Source organism: Cherax quadricarinatus, chromosome 47 (genome assembly GCF_038502225.1).
Source record: "Cherax quadricarinatus isolate ZL_2023a chromosome 47, ASM3850222v1, whole genome shotgun sequence".
NCBI lineage: Eukaryota > Metazoa > Arthropoda > Malacostraca > Decapoda > Parastacidae > Cherax > Cherax quadricarinatus.
In genome coordinates this window covers 7433136-7453275 of record NC_091338.1, presented here as the reverse complement: position 1 = coordinate 7453275, position 20140 = coordinate 7433136, and the positions used below count along the sequence as shown (strand labels likewise).

The 20140-nt window shown below is 40.8% G+C and overlaps 1 protein-coding gene across 1 annotated transcript in view; it reads left to right on the top strand.

Moving 5' to 3' along the window:
• LOC128696526 (uncharacterized) overlaps positions 1-20140 on the top strand; it is a 623432-nt gene that overhangs the window by 463523 nt on the left and 139769 nt on the right. Inside the window, exons 2-3 of the mRNA XM_053787807.2 lie at positions 8655-8842; positions 12141-12318. Coding sequence (XP_053643782.1) covers positions 8655-8842; positions 12141-12318 — 366 coding nt within the window. The remainder of the gene's footprint in view (positions 1-8654; positions 8843-12140; positions 12319-20140) is intronic.

The window sequence follows — 20140 nt, the reverse complement described above, 5'->3', positions numbered from 1 at the left end:
AAGAAAAAAGTTCCTCTCAGCCAAGAAGAGTTCCTCTCAGCCAAGAAGAGTTCCTCTCAGCCAAGAAGAGTTCCTCTCAGCCAAGAAAAGAGTTCCTCTCAGCCAAGAAAAGAGTTCCTCTCAGCCAAGAAAAGAGTTCCTCTCAGCCAAGAAAAGAGTTCCTCTCAGCCAAGAAAAGAGTTCCTCTCAGCCAAGAAAAGAGTTCCTCTCAGCCAAGAAGAGTTCCTCTCAGCCAAGAAGAGTTCCTCTCAGCCAAGAAAAGAGTTCCTCTCAGCCAAGAAAAGAGTTCCTCTCAGCCAAGAAAAGAGTTCCTCTCAGCCAAGAAAAGAGTTCCTCTCAGCCAAGAAAAGAGTTCCTCTCAGCCAGGCAAAGAGTTCCTCTCAGCCAAGAAAAGGGTTCCTCTCAGCCAAGAAAAGAGTTCCTCTCAGCCAAGAAAAGAGTTCCTCTCAGCCAAGAAAAGAGTTCCTCTCAGCCAAGAAAAGAGTTCCTCTCAGCCAAGAAAAGAGTTCCTCTCAGCCAAGAAAAGAGTTCCTCTCAGCCAAGAAAAGAGTTCCTCTCAGCCAAGAAAAGAGTTCCTCTCAGCCAAGAAAAGAGTTCCTCTCAGCCAGGCAAACTATGTAATGTTATTACTGCGATAAATGTCCCTTTGGTGATATTTTTCCTTTTAATTTTAACGCGATCTCTTACGTTCGTGTACTTTTTATTAACTGACCGTATCTTTCGTTCTTTCTCTTATAATAATGAATCCTCTCCTGGTGCAGGAGTTTCATTCACCTTCAGAGTTTTTATTGTTCGTTGATTTTTATCTTTGTATTATGTGTGTGTGTGTGTGTGTGTGTGTGTTTGAGAGAGAGAGAGAGAGAGAGAGAGAGAGAGAATGATTGCTTAACATAACTGCAGTATATGTGTAAGTCATTACGTTTTTCCTTGTTAAATCACAAAGACCTGCAGACCCAAAAGAGAAGCTAATTTTCCCCTTTATCACCTGATTTCATTCAGCGTCGTGTGATTTCTTGGTAGAGATGCGCTCACCGAAGCCAGTCAGGAACAAAGAATGTTCATTTTAACATCCGTAACAAAGGATGAAGAATATTTTTCCATTGGCTGGGATTATTTGAGTGTTAACACAGAGCTGCATTATCTTCAGTCCGGGCTCAAACACTCCTCCCTTTGAAGTGTATCATACAAGACAATTCCAGCCATATCACTGGTGTGGCCACAAGGGGACTGTGGAAGTTGGTCAGCAGCGGTTGGTTGGGAGCTAGATACCTGGTCCAGCTAGCTAGCTGGATGCTCTCTCTCTCTCTCTCTCTCTCTCGTGTACTAGTTATATACCTCCAGAAAAAGAAACGGGGACACGAGCGCGCGCGCACACACACACACACACACACAGGCTTACTAACTCTAGGCAAGTACAGCTAGGTTATTTAACTTGAAGTTAACGGAAGTGCCAAGGCAATGACCAAGAGCTAGCTTATAATTCCGCTGACACAGGTGAACAACCCTTGTCTGCGGAACTGTAATCTAGCTATAGCTCTGTCTCTCTCTCCCTGTCTGTCTGTCTCTCTCTCCCTGTCTGTCTGTCTCTCTCTCTCTCTCTCTCTCTCTCTCTCTCTCTCTCTCTCTCTCTCTCTCTCTCTCTCTCTCTCTCTCTCTCTCCCATTTCATCATTTATTTTTTGGCCTCATCTCGCATGGAATGTAGAATCTGTAGATTTTAGATAAATTCGAACATGAACACATCAGCAGACATGAGAAATATTTGCAACATTTCTGATTTCTGTAATTGTTACTATTATTGTCATGTGGGTTGAAGTTTTGAAGACAGAGTAACGCGTCCGTTGGCTCCAAATCTGTACAGTGAAATCACTCCTTACGAGAGCAGAAATGGATGGTAAACGGTGCAAAATACCCGAAATGAAAGTAGCAAGGCATAAAGAGTCCAAGACTTTCAAGATAAATTATAAAATTATGCCTATTTATCTTCAATAGGGAGCTTGATAGTTTCTAAAAGGGTAATGATCCGGCTGTCTGTAATGTTTGTTGGATGGAGGTACCTCGTTACCGGTGAGAGGGAGAGAGGGGGAGGGTTTTGTTCATGGAGAGTCGTTCCGTCTTTCCCTTGAACAACAGGAAGTAAAATCTTCGTGTCTGTAGTCTTGGTTATGGTAAAAAATCCAATGTTTCTTTCTCGAGTGACTGTCGGGATTTCATCCATCATACGACCCTCGTGCTTGGGTATTTTTTGATTGCATTACGCTCAGTGCAGTGCTAAATCTGTGCATATTATTCAGCTGGAGGAATGATAGAAGCTCGATCCTCCCTCCCCAATTGCGGCTACAAATGATTGTCGGCTATTTAACCGACAAGCCTTGCTAGTGCATTGGTCGTATTGTGGGTCCATACGTTTCATTTCATTACATCTTTACGTCGTGTTAACTGAAGCGTGTTAGCAACCTCTATGCTCACAGTTAAACCAAAAAAATAAGCGTTTAATTAATATTGCTCTTACCCGTGTGTGTTGTGGGTGGGGCGAGCCAATAGGTTGCTGGAGAACAGACAATACAAGTCATTAGCAGTTGCGTTAAAAATCTCGATTGCCTGTTGATTATCCGGACGCAGATCGAGGCCAGCTCCAAGGGTTAAGCCTTTTTGATATGCAAATTGGAACCTGAACAGGTAGAAGCGGTGCTGAAGTACCCGGCAGTGTAGGTTAACCCATAACAGTGCTGCAGTGCCCGGCGATGCTGGTATGACTGGAAACTGAACGCACGCTGCAGAAGTCTCTCCGGATGATGTGGATGTCTTACGTTTTTTATCCAGAACTTGTAGTCTTGGCTTAACAAACAACGATCTCATTGCCGAATAAAGCGATCGTCTCACTTTCTGAAGCAACTCCACGAAAAGCAGTGCAAAAATCGCAAAACTAATATATTTTATTGATGGTAAAGAACGCTGAATAAACTTAGGAAGGGCTTGGGTAGGCTGAGGCAGGATGAAGCTATATGAAGAAAATTTTAGCAGGAATGTTATGCAACGAGCTGACAAGTAAATGGTGAAGACGCATGAAACATCGAAAGCTTTTATTGTATCAACGTTTCGTTCAGCGAAGGAAACTCTTGTGTCATTATCATTCTAAGTTTGATTCACGAAAAAATATTTATATGCCCTGTTAATTTCGCGAAAATGTATCGAATAATCCATCAAAAAAAAAAAGCTAATACACTGGTTTTTGTACCGAGAAGTGTATATTTCTCAATATATATGCACTGAGGTATATACATACTATAATCCGTATCTTAGAGCTAGAAGTATCCTTGACTGGTGGTAAATGGTTGACAAACAGCATTCGATAACCTTGAAACTCAGATAAACAGGCGGAACACCTGTACATCCGAGACAGTGGTGTGCAGAGGTCTGGTGATGCCCGGGGCCAACTCCTTGATTGTATGCCCCAAATCACTGTCTTATTTCCCTCTCTAATTGGATGTCCCCCCCATATGATGCCCGGGGCCACCACCCATTCGGCACTTCCCTCTGCACACCACTGATCCGAGAGTACCCATGAAGACTATTAATATTCACAACAAGCTTTTAATGGAGCCACGCTTCAAAACTAAGAAAAAAAAAGATTTATGAAGTGCAAAGTTTTATAAAACGCGAAGCGATGTCCAATTAAAGAAAAAAAGCGCTTGTTCTTCACATTATGTTGTCATGCCCATGATTTTAAGCCCAATAAACCAACCACATCATATGCGATTATTTAAAACAAAATTCGACTTTATTCGACATAGCCTCGCACAAGTGCGCACAATTATAATACTGTGAAATCGGAATCCCACCATCGGTAATTACTAGGATGTGAAACAGCCAGTGAGGCCTTTAGTGTTGCACTGAAATATTTAATATGAAAACCCTTATAGAGCATAGTTTTTCGACATGGCAATTTAACAGGTTTCCCAAAAGGCCTTTTACCCCCATGCACTGCTGTGCTAATTAAAATTTGTATTCATATTTGTATAATTGATTTATATAATTGGTTTACAGTATATAATTGATTTATATAATTGATTTATGTAATTGATTTATATTATTTGTACTACTGTTATTATTATTTATATAATCTTCCTGTTTATATAACAATTTTTGTTATATAAAATTTTGAGTAGATTTTTTAGTTTAAGAATTGGTACTGCTAAATCTATCATATATTAGAAGGTAGCAAGCCTTGCTCCAACGCCTTTGACCAAGAGCTTCTAACCGGCATCAAAAACATCAACACACAGGTACACCGAGTCTTGTGACATACGAATTAATATAAATTATCTTCCATTATTCCGCGTTCCTCATTTTTGGCAGATATATAAGGGGAAAATAATCCCAATAAACCTCCTTAAAAAGAAGCAGCGATTCCCCTTTTTTATATAAAAGAATTTTTCATTAGGAGAGAAAGAAAAGAAATGAAAGGTGTTCGCGACATCCCGGCTGCCTTTAATTGATCCCCAGGGAGGAGCTGGCTGCTCCCGGCTCGCCACAAAAGAAATTGGCTTCATGATCAAATAAATGTCAGGGCAAGTTTTATCATCTTTAGAGCAAGAGCTGCCTGAGTATAGTGAGATAACATGTCTTGTGCTTACTGGGAGGAAGACAGTCTCTCCATAACTTTTTTCCTGAATATTCTACATGGGTTTAGTATATCATATATTATTATTATTATTATTATTATTAAAGTAATGTTAATAAAATAAAATAATTGTTTTATTTGCTGTGCGATCAGAATTAGCATCAAGACACACACAAACCATTAAAAATCCTAGAGAGAGTTAGAGATATTAGTGTTAAACTTTTGAAGTATCAGAAGAGGCTTTCTCAAGTTATCGCACGGAATTCAAATTCACACATGTTTTTTTCTAAAATAAACTAAAGGTTCCTGTAGGAGCCTTTACCTAGTCAGGGTGCACCAACGTTGAAAATTTGAAGCCAGTCTGAGGCATTCTGAAGTTACAATCGAAAGTTTTTGGGAGGAAACTAATTCTGATTACTATAGGTTACTGTTTTTGAGGTATACCTAATTAACGATGAGACAGGTAAATACATAAGTGTTTCGATCACCACAAGATTTAAAAAAGTATTGCCGCAACCCATGAGTCTAGCTTTTTGGATCTTCACGCACAGGCCAGTTTCTAATACAATTACCAGACATGAAGGCGCCAAGGCAGTCAGCCAGAGGAGGAATTCACAAGCTATCACGTGGAAACTGTCTGATTATCTGAAGTGAAAATAGCACAGCGACACGTACACAGCCTAAAATGAGTGAAAGGCTTCCACCTAGTAAGATGCACTAGGTTTGAAAGTTTAAAGCCAATCACAAGAGGCATTCTCTTGTTACTGCACTAAAACCCGAGACTATTATCTCAAAATTCACCAGAATTCTAAGTCTGAAACCACTTAAGAAGTTGCATTCTCAAGTTGACGGTGATGAGGTTTTTCAAGCTGATTGAATGCGACAAAAAATTATTGATTAAAAACCAGTATTTAATCTTCCAAAATTCTTCAGTAAAATTGACAAATTAGCAGCAAGACGGCCCAAAGTAAATTCAAATATATTTTTAATTAGTAAAACACATCAATATTTAAGGTTTGAAGCCGATCAGAAGAGGCTTTCTCCAGTTGTTGCGCTGAAACCATTATATTTAATAAACTGGCATAATAATATTAGTGTAAGCTTTCCTTAGAGCAAAACCCACAATCTTTGAATATTTGACGGTTGTCAGAGGAGACATTCTCCTAGAGCCTGGCCCAAAGCCGGGCTCTGGGAGTACAAAACTTCTCGGAGCTCACCAAAAGTATTTCAGAGGTATGTAAGTTATTGCTCAGATTTCAACCATTCTAAATTTCCTAACTACGCTAGTAAACTGCCAAATCTTCCTCCACACAACCTAAACTTACAGGGTATCATGCTATTGCGTCTGTCTGGCGCTGAGCAGACAGAGGATCGAGCCTCCACCACGTCTCGCGCTGAATGACCATCACGGGTTAAGCGCGTAGCATGATTACCAATTATTAACTATTATTAATCAGCCATTAACGTTTGAAGCTCTTCAGAAAAGTTATTTTCAGGTTGTATTATTAAACGCTATTTTAAAAATAAAATTGTTAATTAACACATGAAGCTTTGAACATTAGTGTTGAAAACTTAAGTCAGAAAAGTTATTTCGAGGAAACTATAAATAGAAATGTTTTGGAGAAAAAAGTATAAAAAACAGACACGATGGAAAAATTAAACGTAAATGCAGTATGCGATCCTTTGTTGACTACGTTTCTCCCGTAACCTAACCTAACCTAACCTAGTTGACTACGTTTCGCCCACAAAGTGGGCTTTAACAAGTTGCAAATAGATCTACCCTGCATATACAGGGTGGAAAGTCAGGTGGTAGAATGTTGAGAAGGTTGGATCTGAGACGGTCCATCTCCACCTGACTCGCCACACTATGTATACTGACGTGCTGGTTACCCAGGTAGATCTGTTTGTGACTTGATAAAGTCCACTGTGTGGGCGAAACGTTGTCGGTAAAGGATCACATTATACTGCATTTGTGATTATTTTTCTACTGTAATTTTTATATAAAATTTACCAAATGGCACCTTCACGTATAACATTTAGGTGTGTGAATTTTTCCCTTAGTTACGACACACCAACAGTGAAAGTTTGAAGCCAGTCGGTAGAGGCGTTCTCAAGTTATGAACTAAAATCAGTGGAAAAATATAAAGGTGTCAAAGGTGGATAACTGATTATGCAGTGTTATTGAATGTATAAAATAAGTAAATAATTCCATAGACGAATTTGTAAATGAATGGTTGTAAATGCAAGGAGAGTTATGTCTTCTATCATTTACAGTTATTCTTTATTGGCATGATCAAAGAATGTAAGATATAAGAATGTTCAACTAAAAGAATGTGTAAATGTAAGAAATAGTCAGCAGATTAATAAATAAATAGCAGAGAAAACTGTCTTTGAAAACCAAATTTTTAATGGAAGAGGGGAAACAAGATCCCACCATGGCTGTTATAGCCAATTATACCAGAGTCTTTGTCGCCGGGGGATGGGCTTAGCCATCCTTCCTTCCTGCCATTAATTCTGCGCTTCACTCTTGTCCGCAACCCCTCACCCCTAGCCCCCCTTACCCTCCTAACCCCCCCCCCCCCCCCCCCCGACCTTCCATTTCCCAGGGTTGCAACTCGCGCTAAACTGCCTACCTTAGGAAATGTGCTCAACCACCTGCAACATGTTTCACACCCGTTCAGTGGGATTATCTGTTCGCGCACATCTTTCCTCCCTACCACTGTTCCTAATCCGTCCTCTCGTCTCTTTCACCCTTCTCCTCCCTTTCTTCTCCTTCCCTTTCTTCTCCTTCCCTTTCTCCTTCCCTCTTCCTCATTTCTCCCCGTCCTCCCTTAACCCTCTTCCTTCCTCTTTGCTAACGATCATTACTCCTTGATATTAAGCATTGGGTAGCCTGAGTTGCTGAGTGCTTACGAGGACATAATCCATTGTGAGTACATGATATCCACTGAGCACATAATACCCACGAGAACACTATGCCCAGTGAGTATATAATACCGAGTGAACATTAAAATGGTATAAAATACCGACAGGTTGTTAGGTAAGACACATATGCAACAGTTAGGTATCTTTATTTCGAAACGTTTCGCCTACACAGTAGGCTTCTTCAGTCGAGTACAGAAAAGTTTGATAGAAGCAGTAGATACTTGAAGACGATGTAATCAGTCCATCACCCTTAAAGTTTTGAGGTGGTCAGTCCCTCAGTCTGGAGAAGAGCATTGTTCCATAGTATGAAACAATATGGAGATGAAGTGGCAGGATGGAGCCTTATATAGCGCCAAGAAGTGAGACGTAGGTCACTAGAAGAGGTAAGAACTCAGATGTTGTGAGGACAGGTCCCTCTCAAATCCAGCCGTTCTCACTAGTGGAGGTTGTCGAAGTTGATTGTAGGTCTGTACCAAGATACCCTTGTGTTGCAGTGTCTGACAGATTGAACGTTAAAATGGTATAAAATACCGACAGGTTGTTAGGTAAGACACATATGCAACAGTTAGGTATCTTTATTTCGAAACGTTTCGCCTACACAGTAGGCTTCTTCAGTCGAGTACAGAAAAGTTTGATAGAAGCAGAAGATACTTCTGTACTCGACTGAAGAAGCCTACTGTGTAGGCGAAACGTTTCGAAATAAAGATACCTAACTGTTGCATATGTGTCTTACCATAATACCGAGTACATAATACTTACTAGGTATATAATACCAGCTGGAGATATATATTACCAACTGAGTACACAGCTGCAATATATTAATGTATGCAAAATTATGTATCTCACAATTTCATGTGTTCTTAATTTTCATAATTAAAAAAAAATGAAAACAATAGTGTACCTGTCACCTATTTGTCTGTAGCACCTCGAGGTAGATACCTTGACACCGGTGAGGGGGCTCTTGATCCACGGCATTGTACCTGTCCTCCCTTTCCTTACATTGAACCTGATTATTTATCATTCTCCAGGCTCTCTATTAGCTATTTCCAATAATAATAATAATAATAATAATAATAATAATAATTATAATAATGTTTACCTTGCAGTAACGTCAGGACTGGAGATCGTGACCATCGAGGGTCCGGGAGTAGTGAAGAACGGCTCAGTGCCCCAGCTCGTTCTCGACTGCAAGTACGACATCACAGAGTACGACAAGACAGGTCTGGTGGTCAAGTGGTACTTCAACAGGCAACCATTTCCCGTGTACCAGTGGATACCCACCAACGAGCCTCAGGTGGGTGTTGGGAAAATTTTGTGGTATACGTACATGAAAAAGGCAGTTAGCAGAGGACTTGGAAGTCTACACTATCGTGTATTATCTAGGTGTGTTAGCTAAGGAGAGACACGCAGTGGAAGGGGAAGTGGTAGTAGCATGTGTAACATCTGTGGTGGTGGTAGTTATGTGGTTATTTGTGGTGGTAGTTGAGGTAGTGTTGTTTGGGGGAGGTCATGGAGTGGTGGAGCTAGTTGTGTCGGGGTGGTCGGCATGATGGTAGTTGAGATAGGCCTGATAAATGACAGTACGTGGATGTGCCTGTTGGCAATTGTGGTAGCTGATGTTGGTGGAGATAATGGTGGTAATAATCATGTCTATAGTGGCGGGAATGGGTGGTTATGGAAATGTTGAGTGTGCAGAATCAAGGATAGTATCTCTGTTGGTGATAGCATAATCAAGGGTAGTATCTGTTGTTGACAGAATCAAGGATAGTATCTCTTTTGGTGTTAGAATCAAGGGTAGTATCTCTGTTGGTGATAGCAGAATCAAGGGTAGTATCTCTGTTGTTGATAGAATCAAGGGTAGTATCTTTGTTGGTGATAGCAGAATCGAAGGTAATATCTCTGTGATAGAATCAGTGACAATATTGTGACTGCAGAATTACTGTTAATATTGTAGATCTGCTAGTGGATCTGATCAACGTCTATTCCTGTGTAATCGTAACCTTCAAATGTTCTTATTCCATCAAAGAAAACCATTTTGTCATTAAGTCATTAACAAACGTATAAAATAAATAATCACCCATGGGTAGCAACATTTGTTATCACGGCGATAATTTTCAGCATAACTCTCTTAGCATGGGGCATTTACAGACCGCTTCTAACTTTTGAACTCAGAAAATATAAACTTGGAAGAAAACTTCCGCTTACAAACTTCTCTTCACTCGACTAAATGCTTTTCCGACTTGCCCGGGCTCCTTAACCTACCGATTCGTTTCCTCTTGAAAACTTCCCTTTACCCTCGTATTAAGGTTAGAGCCCCTAAATTGACGTGTTAAAATCTGTGAATTTGGAAGACCTCAGTAGCAGTCCACAGCGTCTCTCAGGGTGAAGGTATGCACTGTCCCTCTCATCTGAGCCTAATGTACTGAAGAAGAGGAAGGCTACACGTGAAGTTATATTTATAAGGAAGATGAAGGGAAAAAAGTGACCCTCTGAACCTGTATTGACCAGAAAGAGGCTAAAAGTGAACCTCTTTATTGATAACGAACAGGATGTTAAAAGTATCCTTCCGAACTTGTATTGATCAAGAAGAGAAAGGGTCAAACTTTTTTTTTTTTTAACCTGCACTGATCTAAAGGTTAGGCCCGAAGATACACCTCTAAACCTCCATCGATCAGGAAGGGAAGACCTAAAGATGAACCTCTGAACCTCTATTGATCAGGAAGGAAAGACCTAAAGATGAACCTCTGAACCTCTATTGATCAGGAAGAATGGTCTAAAAGTGATTCTCTAGGTTACCCGAGAACTGTTACTGTTACTTTGTTAACACAGTCTCTCCCAAGTTAGCAAGACAATGGTTTCCTACACGTCTTGTGCAAGCTGGAATGTGTCTGTCTCGTAATTAGCGAACGGAGAATATAACATTTCTTGCGTTGATGGCCAGCAGTTTTTCTTTTATGAATACAAAAAAATGAACTCTTGACTGATGTTTTCCCCGGCGCACCTACGCTGTTTTGATTATTCGATTCGCATGTCCTGGTAAAGATTTTTCATTTTTTTTTATCCTTCCTGGTGCAAGATCTTGCACTCTAAAGATGTTTATCACAAGGAAGGAATCTCAAGGAACATAGTTCATCTTTAAACTGGTTAACTCGTTTCAGTTCATCCTTAAAATACCAGAGACTGCTTGTGCGAAAGAGACGGAGGATCTTCGAAATGTGTGAGAGGGTTAAATAGATTGCTTCGGTGCTTCGCACAACGATGAATGTCTTTTTTGTTTTCGACTCCATGAAAATGTAAATTAAAACATTGTTGATGATTGTTTTTTTTCAGTTTCTTAATTTGACTCAAGTCACCTTTGGAATTCCCAGATAAATCAATATCTACGACAGGATGGAGAGTCGACAGCTGGTATGAGACGAAATAGTTGTAAATAATTTCGTTTGCATTTGTGGATTGTAAAAACATATATATATCGTGGCGAACAGGCATAATTTGCGATTTTGGCTTAAATAGCAACGCTCTTCTTGCCGAATTAGGCAAGCGAAAATTTGTGTACGCAATAATTTCGCGAAAATCATTCTGAACCTAACGAAAGAAATATATTTCATTGTGTTTGTTTATTATTAAATTACTGTAAACTTATCTAAAATATATTTAGTAGGATTAGGCTAAATTAAATTGCGCTTGTTATAATAAGGTTAGGCAAGTTTTCTAACATTCTTTTGGTACAAAATTATTAATTTTTACATAAACATAAATGAAAAAATATATCTTTAAACTTACAAGATATTTTTTTAAAAGAACTTAATTTTAAGAGAGTTCTTGCTAACTAATATATATATCACACATACATATGTAAACTCAGCATCTTAAAAAGTCGCTAAAAAATATTCTGAATATTTCTACCAGTATCTGAGACCCTCTTCAACAAAAGAATTACTTTTCTGAAGAGGGCAACAAACTAATTATTTTAGTGAAGAGGGTTTCATATGCTGGACTGAAAATTTAGTCTGTGTTCCTAATTACTTCTGCAGATAATGAGTATATTTCATTGTCCAGTGAGCTATTGTTGGAAGAACTCACTTTAGAAGACACCTTGTTATTAATTAATGTGGTCAGTTTGCACATTCAATATTGTCTGGTTTGTGAGTATTTTGCAAGCTAGGATTGTTATTTTATGGAGAGCTAAAAAGGGTGCTTAACTATACTCACAGATAGAGGATGACACATGAGTTGAGATGGATGACATTGCTCTCACTCAGTTGTAGAGAATTTGATTCCCATTCTCTGCAGAGGAATATTGATTTTCATCTTCTCCAGAAGATTATCTCTTGTTCTCTGAAGAGCTCTTGATTCATTGAAATGGAGCAATCTTCCTCTTGGATTAAGCCTGATTGCCTTCCATTTCCAAGGTATTGCATGACCTCCTACCACTTACCAATCCCATGATTGTGAGAAATTAAAAACATAATAATTTAATAATTTAAGGAAATTAATAATTTAATGAATTTAATGTTATAATTTAAAGAATTTAATCATTTTAATTTTAATTATAATCCGCAGAAGATAACTTGAATTCCTAACCCCTACAGGACTTGGGACTCCTGAAGGGTCGTCTCAACTTAGATTACACGGTGTCTGAGGAGGAGTACACTAAGCACCGAGCTCTGGCTATCCTCAGGCCAACTACAGAGCTCACCGGGGAGTATACCTGCTCGATCTCGTCTTTCGAGAGCGAGGACTTGAAGAGGAAGTCTCTTATTATATACGGTGAGTACCAGTGGCCGTGTTGAAGAAGACTTACTGTGTTGTAACCAGTGTCGTTATTGGTCCAGTTAACACTGTTGTAACCAGTGTTGTCATTGGTCCACTTAACTGTTGTAGCCAGTGTTGTCAATGGACCTGGAGATGTTTACCTGGCGGAGGTTTGCCGGAGCAGCGTCAAGGCTTTCTTGGTGATAGTTGTGTCAGCGAGGTTGTTGCGGGTGTTGACTGTGGGTACCATGGAGTAGGGGTGACATGTCTTGTGGCAGGTGTTTCGCAATATCTGGCAGGTATATCTTAACATGTAACAAGTGTGTCGCACTGTGGCAAGTGTTTCGCATGAGGTAAGTTTTGATATACCCTGGGGTAGGTGTTAACATTCAGTGAGACAAGTGCTATCATACCCTGCGTCGTAGATCGACATGCCACGCACCAGGTATTGACATACCTTACATCACCTACTACTTGTACTCTCCCTAGCTGTAGTACCAATAACAATGGATATCCTAAAGTTTTCTTCCGCACAACGATGTGAGATTTATATACCTTAAATTACAACCCCAAGCGGGAACCTCCGGGCCTCCCGCCGACCCCATGTATCACCGTACACAAATTATAATATTGACATGCCTCATACAGGGGGAGGGAGGAAGGCCATTATGGCCCCGGACGTGCAAATCAGTGACTATTGAAAATGTTCAAAATTGAGTTGGACCCCCGTGAAAAGCAACATTGAAAATATATGACTACCTGTTGAGCGCAACATACGTACGTCATTATTTTGTTTCTCTCTTCTGTAACGTGATAACATTAGTATGTAGGCCACGGCTGTGCGGTTATATGTAGATGTATAAGACGATAAATGATGGTTATAAACAGTCATATCAAAGAAGAAACTCTGATTAATACATTTCATCTACTAGTGGTTTATTTAGCAGTTGGCCAAGACCCTAAAAAGCAGAACATTGTCAGACGTAAATATGGTATTAGAACCTAAGTTAGAGAGACGTTTGGCCAGTCCCTGCTGTGTGAAAAGCCATTTAAATAAGTGTCCTAATACCGCATTTGTGTCCAACATACTTGTCGGTGTTTTTTTTCCTCAGAATTGATAACATAAGTAATTGAATAAACGGAAGTTTTTTTGCTACAAGTGTCTAATATATCAGGCAACATCTGAACGTGACTATGAACATCGCAGTAGTCTGTAAATGGCCATAATTTGCAGTGTTCTGCAAATCACAGCATCCTGCAAACCACAGTACTATTCTGACAATGGAACCAAAAAATATGAGCTGTCAAAAGTGCCGACAGTTACTGGAAATACTCTCGAAGGAAACCATTAAGAGAGAGAGAGAGAGAGAGAGAGAGAGAGAGAGAGAGAGAGAGAGATGATGATGATGATGACTCTTAAGATATGTTCCATCCTCTTTACTTTTTTTTTATTCTTCCCAGTCTTAATTTTATCCCTACTCTCTTCATTTTTCACTTATTCTCTACTCTCTCTCTCTCTCTCTCTCTCTCTCTCTCTCTCTCTCTCTCCTCTCTCTCTCTCTCTCTCTCTCTCTCTCTCTCTCTCTCTCTCTCTCTCTCTCTCTTCCCCGCGTTCTCTCTTTTTCGCTTCGTTCTCCAACTCTTCCCCTTCCACGTTTTCGCCAATTCTCTCCTTATTCGTTCACTTCTCTACTCAATGATCTCTCTCCTATTCATTCCTTTCACATTCTTCCCTGCTTCTTCCTCCCTCCCTCTCTCTCTCTCTCTCTCTCTCTCTCTCTCTCTCTCTCTCTCTCTCTCTCTCTCTCTCTCTCTCTCTCTCTCTCTCTCTCTCTCTCTCTTCACCACCTTCCCCTCTCCTGCCTTAACCCGATACAAGAAAAATGATAAACATTCTGTTATGGGCTCGGAAACGGTTGGTAATGAAGAGGAAAAGACACATCGCAGCTGGTATGTTTATGTTATTGACAGCCTCGTGTGGTATTACTGTGTCACTGGAACCTATATTGGGGACCTGTACCACGGGACCTGCACTAGCGGACCTACACAAAGGGAAATACACTAAGGGACTTGCAAAAGGGAGCTTAAACTAGGGGATCTGCACCAGTCGACCTGGTCAAGAGGTCTTGAAGGATACCTGAAGGAAGTTTCCGGGGGTCAGCGCCCCAGCAGCTCGGTCTCAGACCGAGCTGCGAAAGCGTTGACATGATCAACCAGGCTGTTCCTGATGGCGGCACCCAGTATAAAATGTGTGGAACTTGTTCAGTTCTCTCTTGAAGACAGCCAGAGGCCTGTTAGTAACTTCCCTTCTGTGCACGGAGGAAGGACATTGAAGAATCGGGGACCTCTGACACTCGGCGAATTTTCTAAGTATTCGTCTCGGTCTTGTTTTTTATTAAAGGTACTTTGCACTGTCTCCCAAGTCTCTCGTTGTCATACTGAGTAATTTTAGTGACTAGGTTTGGAACAAGGCTTTCCAGGATTTTCCTGGTGTAAATTATGATGTTCCTTTCTCATCTATGTTCTAAGGAATACAGTTGAAGGGACTTGTAGCGTGTAGTTCAGATGCTTAATTAAATGTATACGGGCAGTGAAAGTTTTCTACACATTTTCCAGGAAGCAGTCTCGCCTGTCATGAAGGGCAGTTCAGTAGTATTCTAGCCTGGAGAGAACAAGTGACTTGAAGAGAATTATCATTGGCTCAGCATCTCCTGAATTAGGGGACCTGCATTAGGGAGAACCAGGCAACCCACACGCTATAAAGGGAGGGGACCAGCCCGACGGAAAAGTAAGGAGTCCAGCAAGAGGGACAGGCACGAGACCTGCATGAAGGGACTGGGACGGGGAGAGAATGGAAGCAGGTTGCTGCTGATTTTAACTATTGTTTCTGGATTGAGATGTGTGTGTGTGTGTGTGTGTGTGTGTGTGTGTGTGTGTGTGTGTGTGTGTGTGTGTGTGTGTGTGTGTGTGTGTGTGTGTGTGTGCAAGCGCATGTGCCTGTGCTCGTGCATGCTCTGGTGAGCATATTCGCTTGCGCATGAGAGCACATACACTGTTTTTCACACTATAACCTCTTTCGGAGACACTTGCGTTATTTCTTAACCACCAAATGTCAGTTTTCAGAAACATAATCACATATAATACCGCGGGTTTTCGCTCGAGCTGAAAAAAAAAAAAACAGAATACCTATTTTTCTCTGTGTCAAAATACATATGCGATTATTTCAAGTAAACTGCTCGCAATTCGCATTAGAGAACTCCAGCTGTATTACAAATGAAGCCAAACATGAAAGTGGATGAGAAGTTGACAAAATAGAGTTGGACAGTATATTTGCGCGCATTATTCACGCCATTTTTCACGCTTGTTCATGATTTATGTAACTAGCGCCTCTGTATATAACGAATTATTTACGGAGCTCAGGTTTTCAAAGGCGCCTCTTAGGTTCAAATATGCGCTGAAGAGTTGGTTGTGTCATGAGGTGCTACGCTCGTGTGTTGGTTTACTTGATGTATTGGACGACTTTTCGCTCTTTGTTGATCATTATTAAGTCTTGACTCGATAAAGTTCTACGCAGAGTTAAACGCTGTCCCAGGAAAGAAGTCTGTTCTGCAACTTGTGTTTTGATCTGTAAACCCGTGTAGGAGTAGTAGACGTTCGGTCGTCCTTCCGTTTATCACGAGGCAGATTCACTCGCCGCCCGACTGTCCTCGCTTAGTCCAGTGACAGGACGGTGATGGGTCAGTGCTCCTGGGTTTCGTGCTCTTCTCAACTCTTCTTGACATAACGCTATGTTTTCTCAGCTTCAGCAACCCTGAAGGAGAATCTCCAGTTAGTCGTGTTAGACACACTCTTAGCACAAACCTCTCTTATAGATGACGTTTCGCTGCGAAACTCGCGAAACTGGCCACAGGTTACATGTATATCCAAGTGTAACTCTTCAAGGGAATCGATGAAGGGGTCACCTTGATGCTGATCAAGGGCTTTTGTTGCTAAGCATTAGCGCTAACCCGCTCCTTATTAAGATCAAACTTGATTACCTCCCATTCTCCAACAGCTGTATCATTCTTACGGGTTTAGCTCTTCCTGGTGAATATAATAATACAACAGGACGCAAATGGATGTTGTTGACCAGTTAACAATCTTTATTTAATTTCTGTTATAGCGATCAACGGTCAGAAAGCTGGATAGCAAGCAGGTATGGTGATACCAACAGTATAGATAATATACCATGGTTCTTGAGGGGTCCTGAATATCCATAGGAGTAGATAGTTCTTCTCAGCAAACAGCAGATGATACAGTCTTAGAAATAACTTTCGGTGTTACTGGTTCTGGAGCTGTTACTGCAGATGGTACAATCTAGGAAACAACTTATGAGCTTGCAAGTCCTCTGCTATCTGTCCTTTCCATGTGCTCCCACGTATGTAGATAACATTTGCACTGCTCAAGACATTGGGGTAACGTTTCACCACGGGAGGCTTCCTCAGAATCCTCATTGGACTAAGCGGCATGGGAGGCTTCCTCAGAAGCCACCCGTGCCGAAATTTTTCCTTAATAAATGTCTTGTTCTGTGCATATGTCTTTTGCTACAACTGTCAGAACTTTCGGAGCTGAAGAAAAGATCCGTCTCATTGTTTCGAGATGTTGAGGTAACAAATTGTCATTATTTTCATAAATGCTAAACCTGTATGTGTCAACCAGCGTCTGGGAAATGAGTGGTAATGAAGTTTGAGCCATGATAAAGTAGAGTAGCTGGAGTTCCTTAAATCAAGAGCCTTTGACAGGCATCGAGGCTGAAGGGCGAGGACATAAATGAGTTATGTAATGAGGATGGGGAAAACCTCTTGTATTATGGGTAAAAAAAAAAGGCTATAACATATGAATTTATTTATTCTGTTTTTAAAGCCCCTTGAAGAAAGTTCACTAAACAGCAGTTTATTCCCATATGGTGTCTTAAACCAAAATATAACCAATTACCATAAGCCGAGGAATGAATGATGACCTCATCTTTTTTCCACGCACATGGGAATCCCTCTAGACCAATCACCTCCCGAGTTGTGTTCCCGCTATATTTTTCCCTCCAAAACTGGTGGTCGGCGGTGCGTGGTGGGCAATGAGTTATGGCCAGTAATATCCATACCATCTCTCCGTGTCCCAGACCAGCTCTCCCTTCTCTTCCTCTTTATTTATTTGCAGTTTAAAGGTAGTTGACTCTGGCCGTTTGTCATCTTGTAGGACCCTCCTCCTATCCTTCACTGTTTCCTCCCACCTCTTTCCCTGGTCTCCTGTGTACTCAACGAATCATGCCTTTAGCTTTCTTTCGCTCCTGTCTAGTGGCTCTTTCATTTCTCTAGATAATAGTTATATCAGTTCTTTTCGATACGCATTAATAATTTAGCAATAGATGAAAATTCTTAAGTTTTCTGTCTTACTCCTTCATCCTTCTTTCTTTTTTTCCGTAGTTTGTCCCTTCCTTCCACATGGTTGTTAGAGTAGAGAGTAACTCCAGCTATCCTGGAAGGAAACCTCTGCAGCTCCTGTAGGTGAAGAGCCCTTGCTGGAACACTTGATGTCATTGTTTTACTGATGTCTCCCAGGTCAGACTGACGGATTTCAACACTTGCATTAGCCCCATTCTACGGATGGAATATGACAGGAAACGTAGCTTTTATTCCCAATGTATAATTATCATATAGAATAGGGTAGCAGTGCGCTGCTAATGTATCCATTTTTTGTAAATTGAAAGAAATTCATGGTAGAATTTCCAAAATTTTTCCTCATTCCCACAGCGTTTTAATATTTCTTCCATAAAACGAACTTGAAAATAAAACTCTGAAATGCATTAATAATTAATTCTGATGTTTTCTGGTTTGTCTTTCATCCTGTATTTGCAGCTGCAGGTGAAAGTAGGACCCACCATCAGTCATTTTGGGAAACATACCGTGTTCCACATGTGTCTTCCTGAAACCTGTAAGATTATACGGTTTTCAGGCATTTATCTTGCTGAAAGTGCACCGAGGACAGCTTGTGAGTTGTGTTCTTAAACGCCATGTACGTTGTACGCCTCTCCATCTCTTCCTCTCTCCTTGCTGGATCACAGCTACGAGATTAGCGATGCTCACCGAGTGTAACAATAATCTTCTTGTTTATTCTCCTCCAATCTCTCCCTGTCACCATGTACTCTTATCAGCACACCGCAAGACAGAAACACGACTCGCAAGGAGACATCCAGGCCTGGGAGAGGATCCTGTGTATTCCCTAGACACCGTCTGTCTGTGTAAGTCTGTGTCCACAGTATCCAGACTCCTCCGCGTGTCTATGGAGATTTCACGTTACCTTCTCTCTCTGTGTGCGTGTTCCAAAAACTTTGTTTTAGGAAAGTCCGAAAAATATTCGAAGCTCTTTATATATACTGGATTTATTTTTTCCCGAATTTATGGAGCGTGCAAATCACAGAAATATGAATGTGTATCGGATGGCCGCAGGGAATCTGATAGAAGTTATGACAGCGTGTGTGTGTGTGTGTGTGTGTGTGTGTGTGTGTGTGTGTTTGTGTGTGTGTGTGTGTGTGTGTGTGGTGTGTGTGTGTGTGTGTGTGTGTTCACTGTGTTGTCTGTTTTGTATTCTGGGCTTTGTTATTTTTATGAGAAATTTTAAGCTAGCTCTTACGAACACAGTCGTGGTGAATAGATTTAACTCTGAGGTGGTTTATCTCCCATTCTTCCTACACAATTTATTATTCAGTATAAATATGCTCGGATTATTTGATGTTTCGAACGCCACATCTCGACTACTTGTCAGTAAGTTGTTTCGAGCGTTTGCTCTTAATTTATTTTGAGTTCTTTCTCTTAAATTCCAAAGGCTTTTATTTCTCAAGATGTTTCGAAGGCTCACGAGTTACTGAAAAAATGAGTAAGTATAAAGGAACCACGACTCTTCAACATTCTCCCGTTATACATAATACGGATTACCAGCAAGCTTCTGGCTGGCTTAAAGAGGAACTCGACAGGCTCCTCAAATTATTACCTAATCAGCCGGGCTGTGGTGCATACTCTGGGTTGTGTGCAACAGGCACTAGCAGCCTGACTGATCAGGCCAGCAACCAAGAAGACTGATCTGGGACCGGGCCGCTGGGGCGGTGACCTCAGGGAGCGATTACAGGTAGCCGTATAACGATTATCGATTACCTATTATTTTAATGTAATTTTGTTTAGAGGAAAGTAATTAAGTTAGAAAGATAATTGCTGTCAGGAGTAAACGACAGTTCTGTTGAGAAAATAAATTTAAATTAGGTACCACTGAGGTCAGAGCTTAAAACCAGGCATTTTAAATTTCCACTCTGAACCTGAGTTCAATTAGAATTTCGTAAATCTGTCGCGATTTGTCGACCTGTGTGTGTGTGTGTGTGTGTGTGTGTGTGTGTGTGTGTGTGTGTGTGTGTGTGTGTGTGTGTGTACTCACCTAGTTGTACTCACCTAGTTGAGGTTGCGGGGGTCGAGTCCGAGCTCCTGGCCCCGCCTCTTCACTGATCGCTACTAAGTGTGTGTGTGTGTGTATGCGTGTGTGTGTGTGTGTGTGTGTGTGTGTGTGTGTGTGTGTGTGTGTGTGTGTGTGTGTGTGTGTGTGTGTGTAAGGGAGAGAGAGATCTGACGGCTATTTTAACGCATCGTGTTGCTTTCATTAATGTTTTTAATAATATCTTATTTAGTTACTGTCTTAAGAACTGTCATTTTTTTAGTAGTGGTATTTAGTGAAGAACAAAAAAGGTCACAATACGGTGGCTGGAACAACTCATCCATGACAACTAGAAGAAGAACTTTATTGACAACCTTTCGGTCCA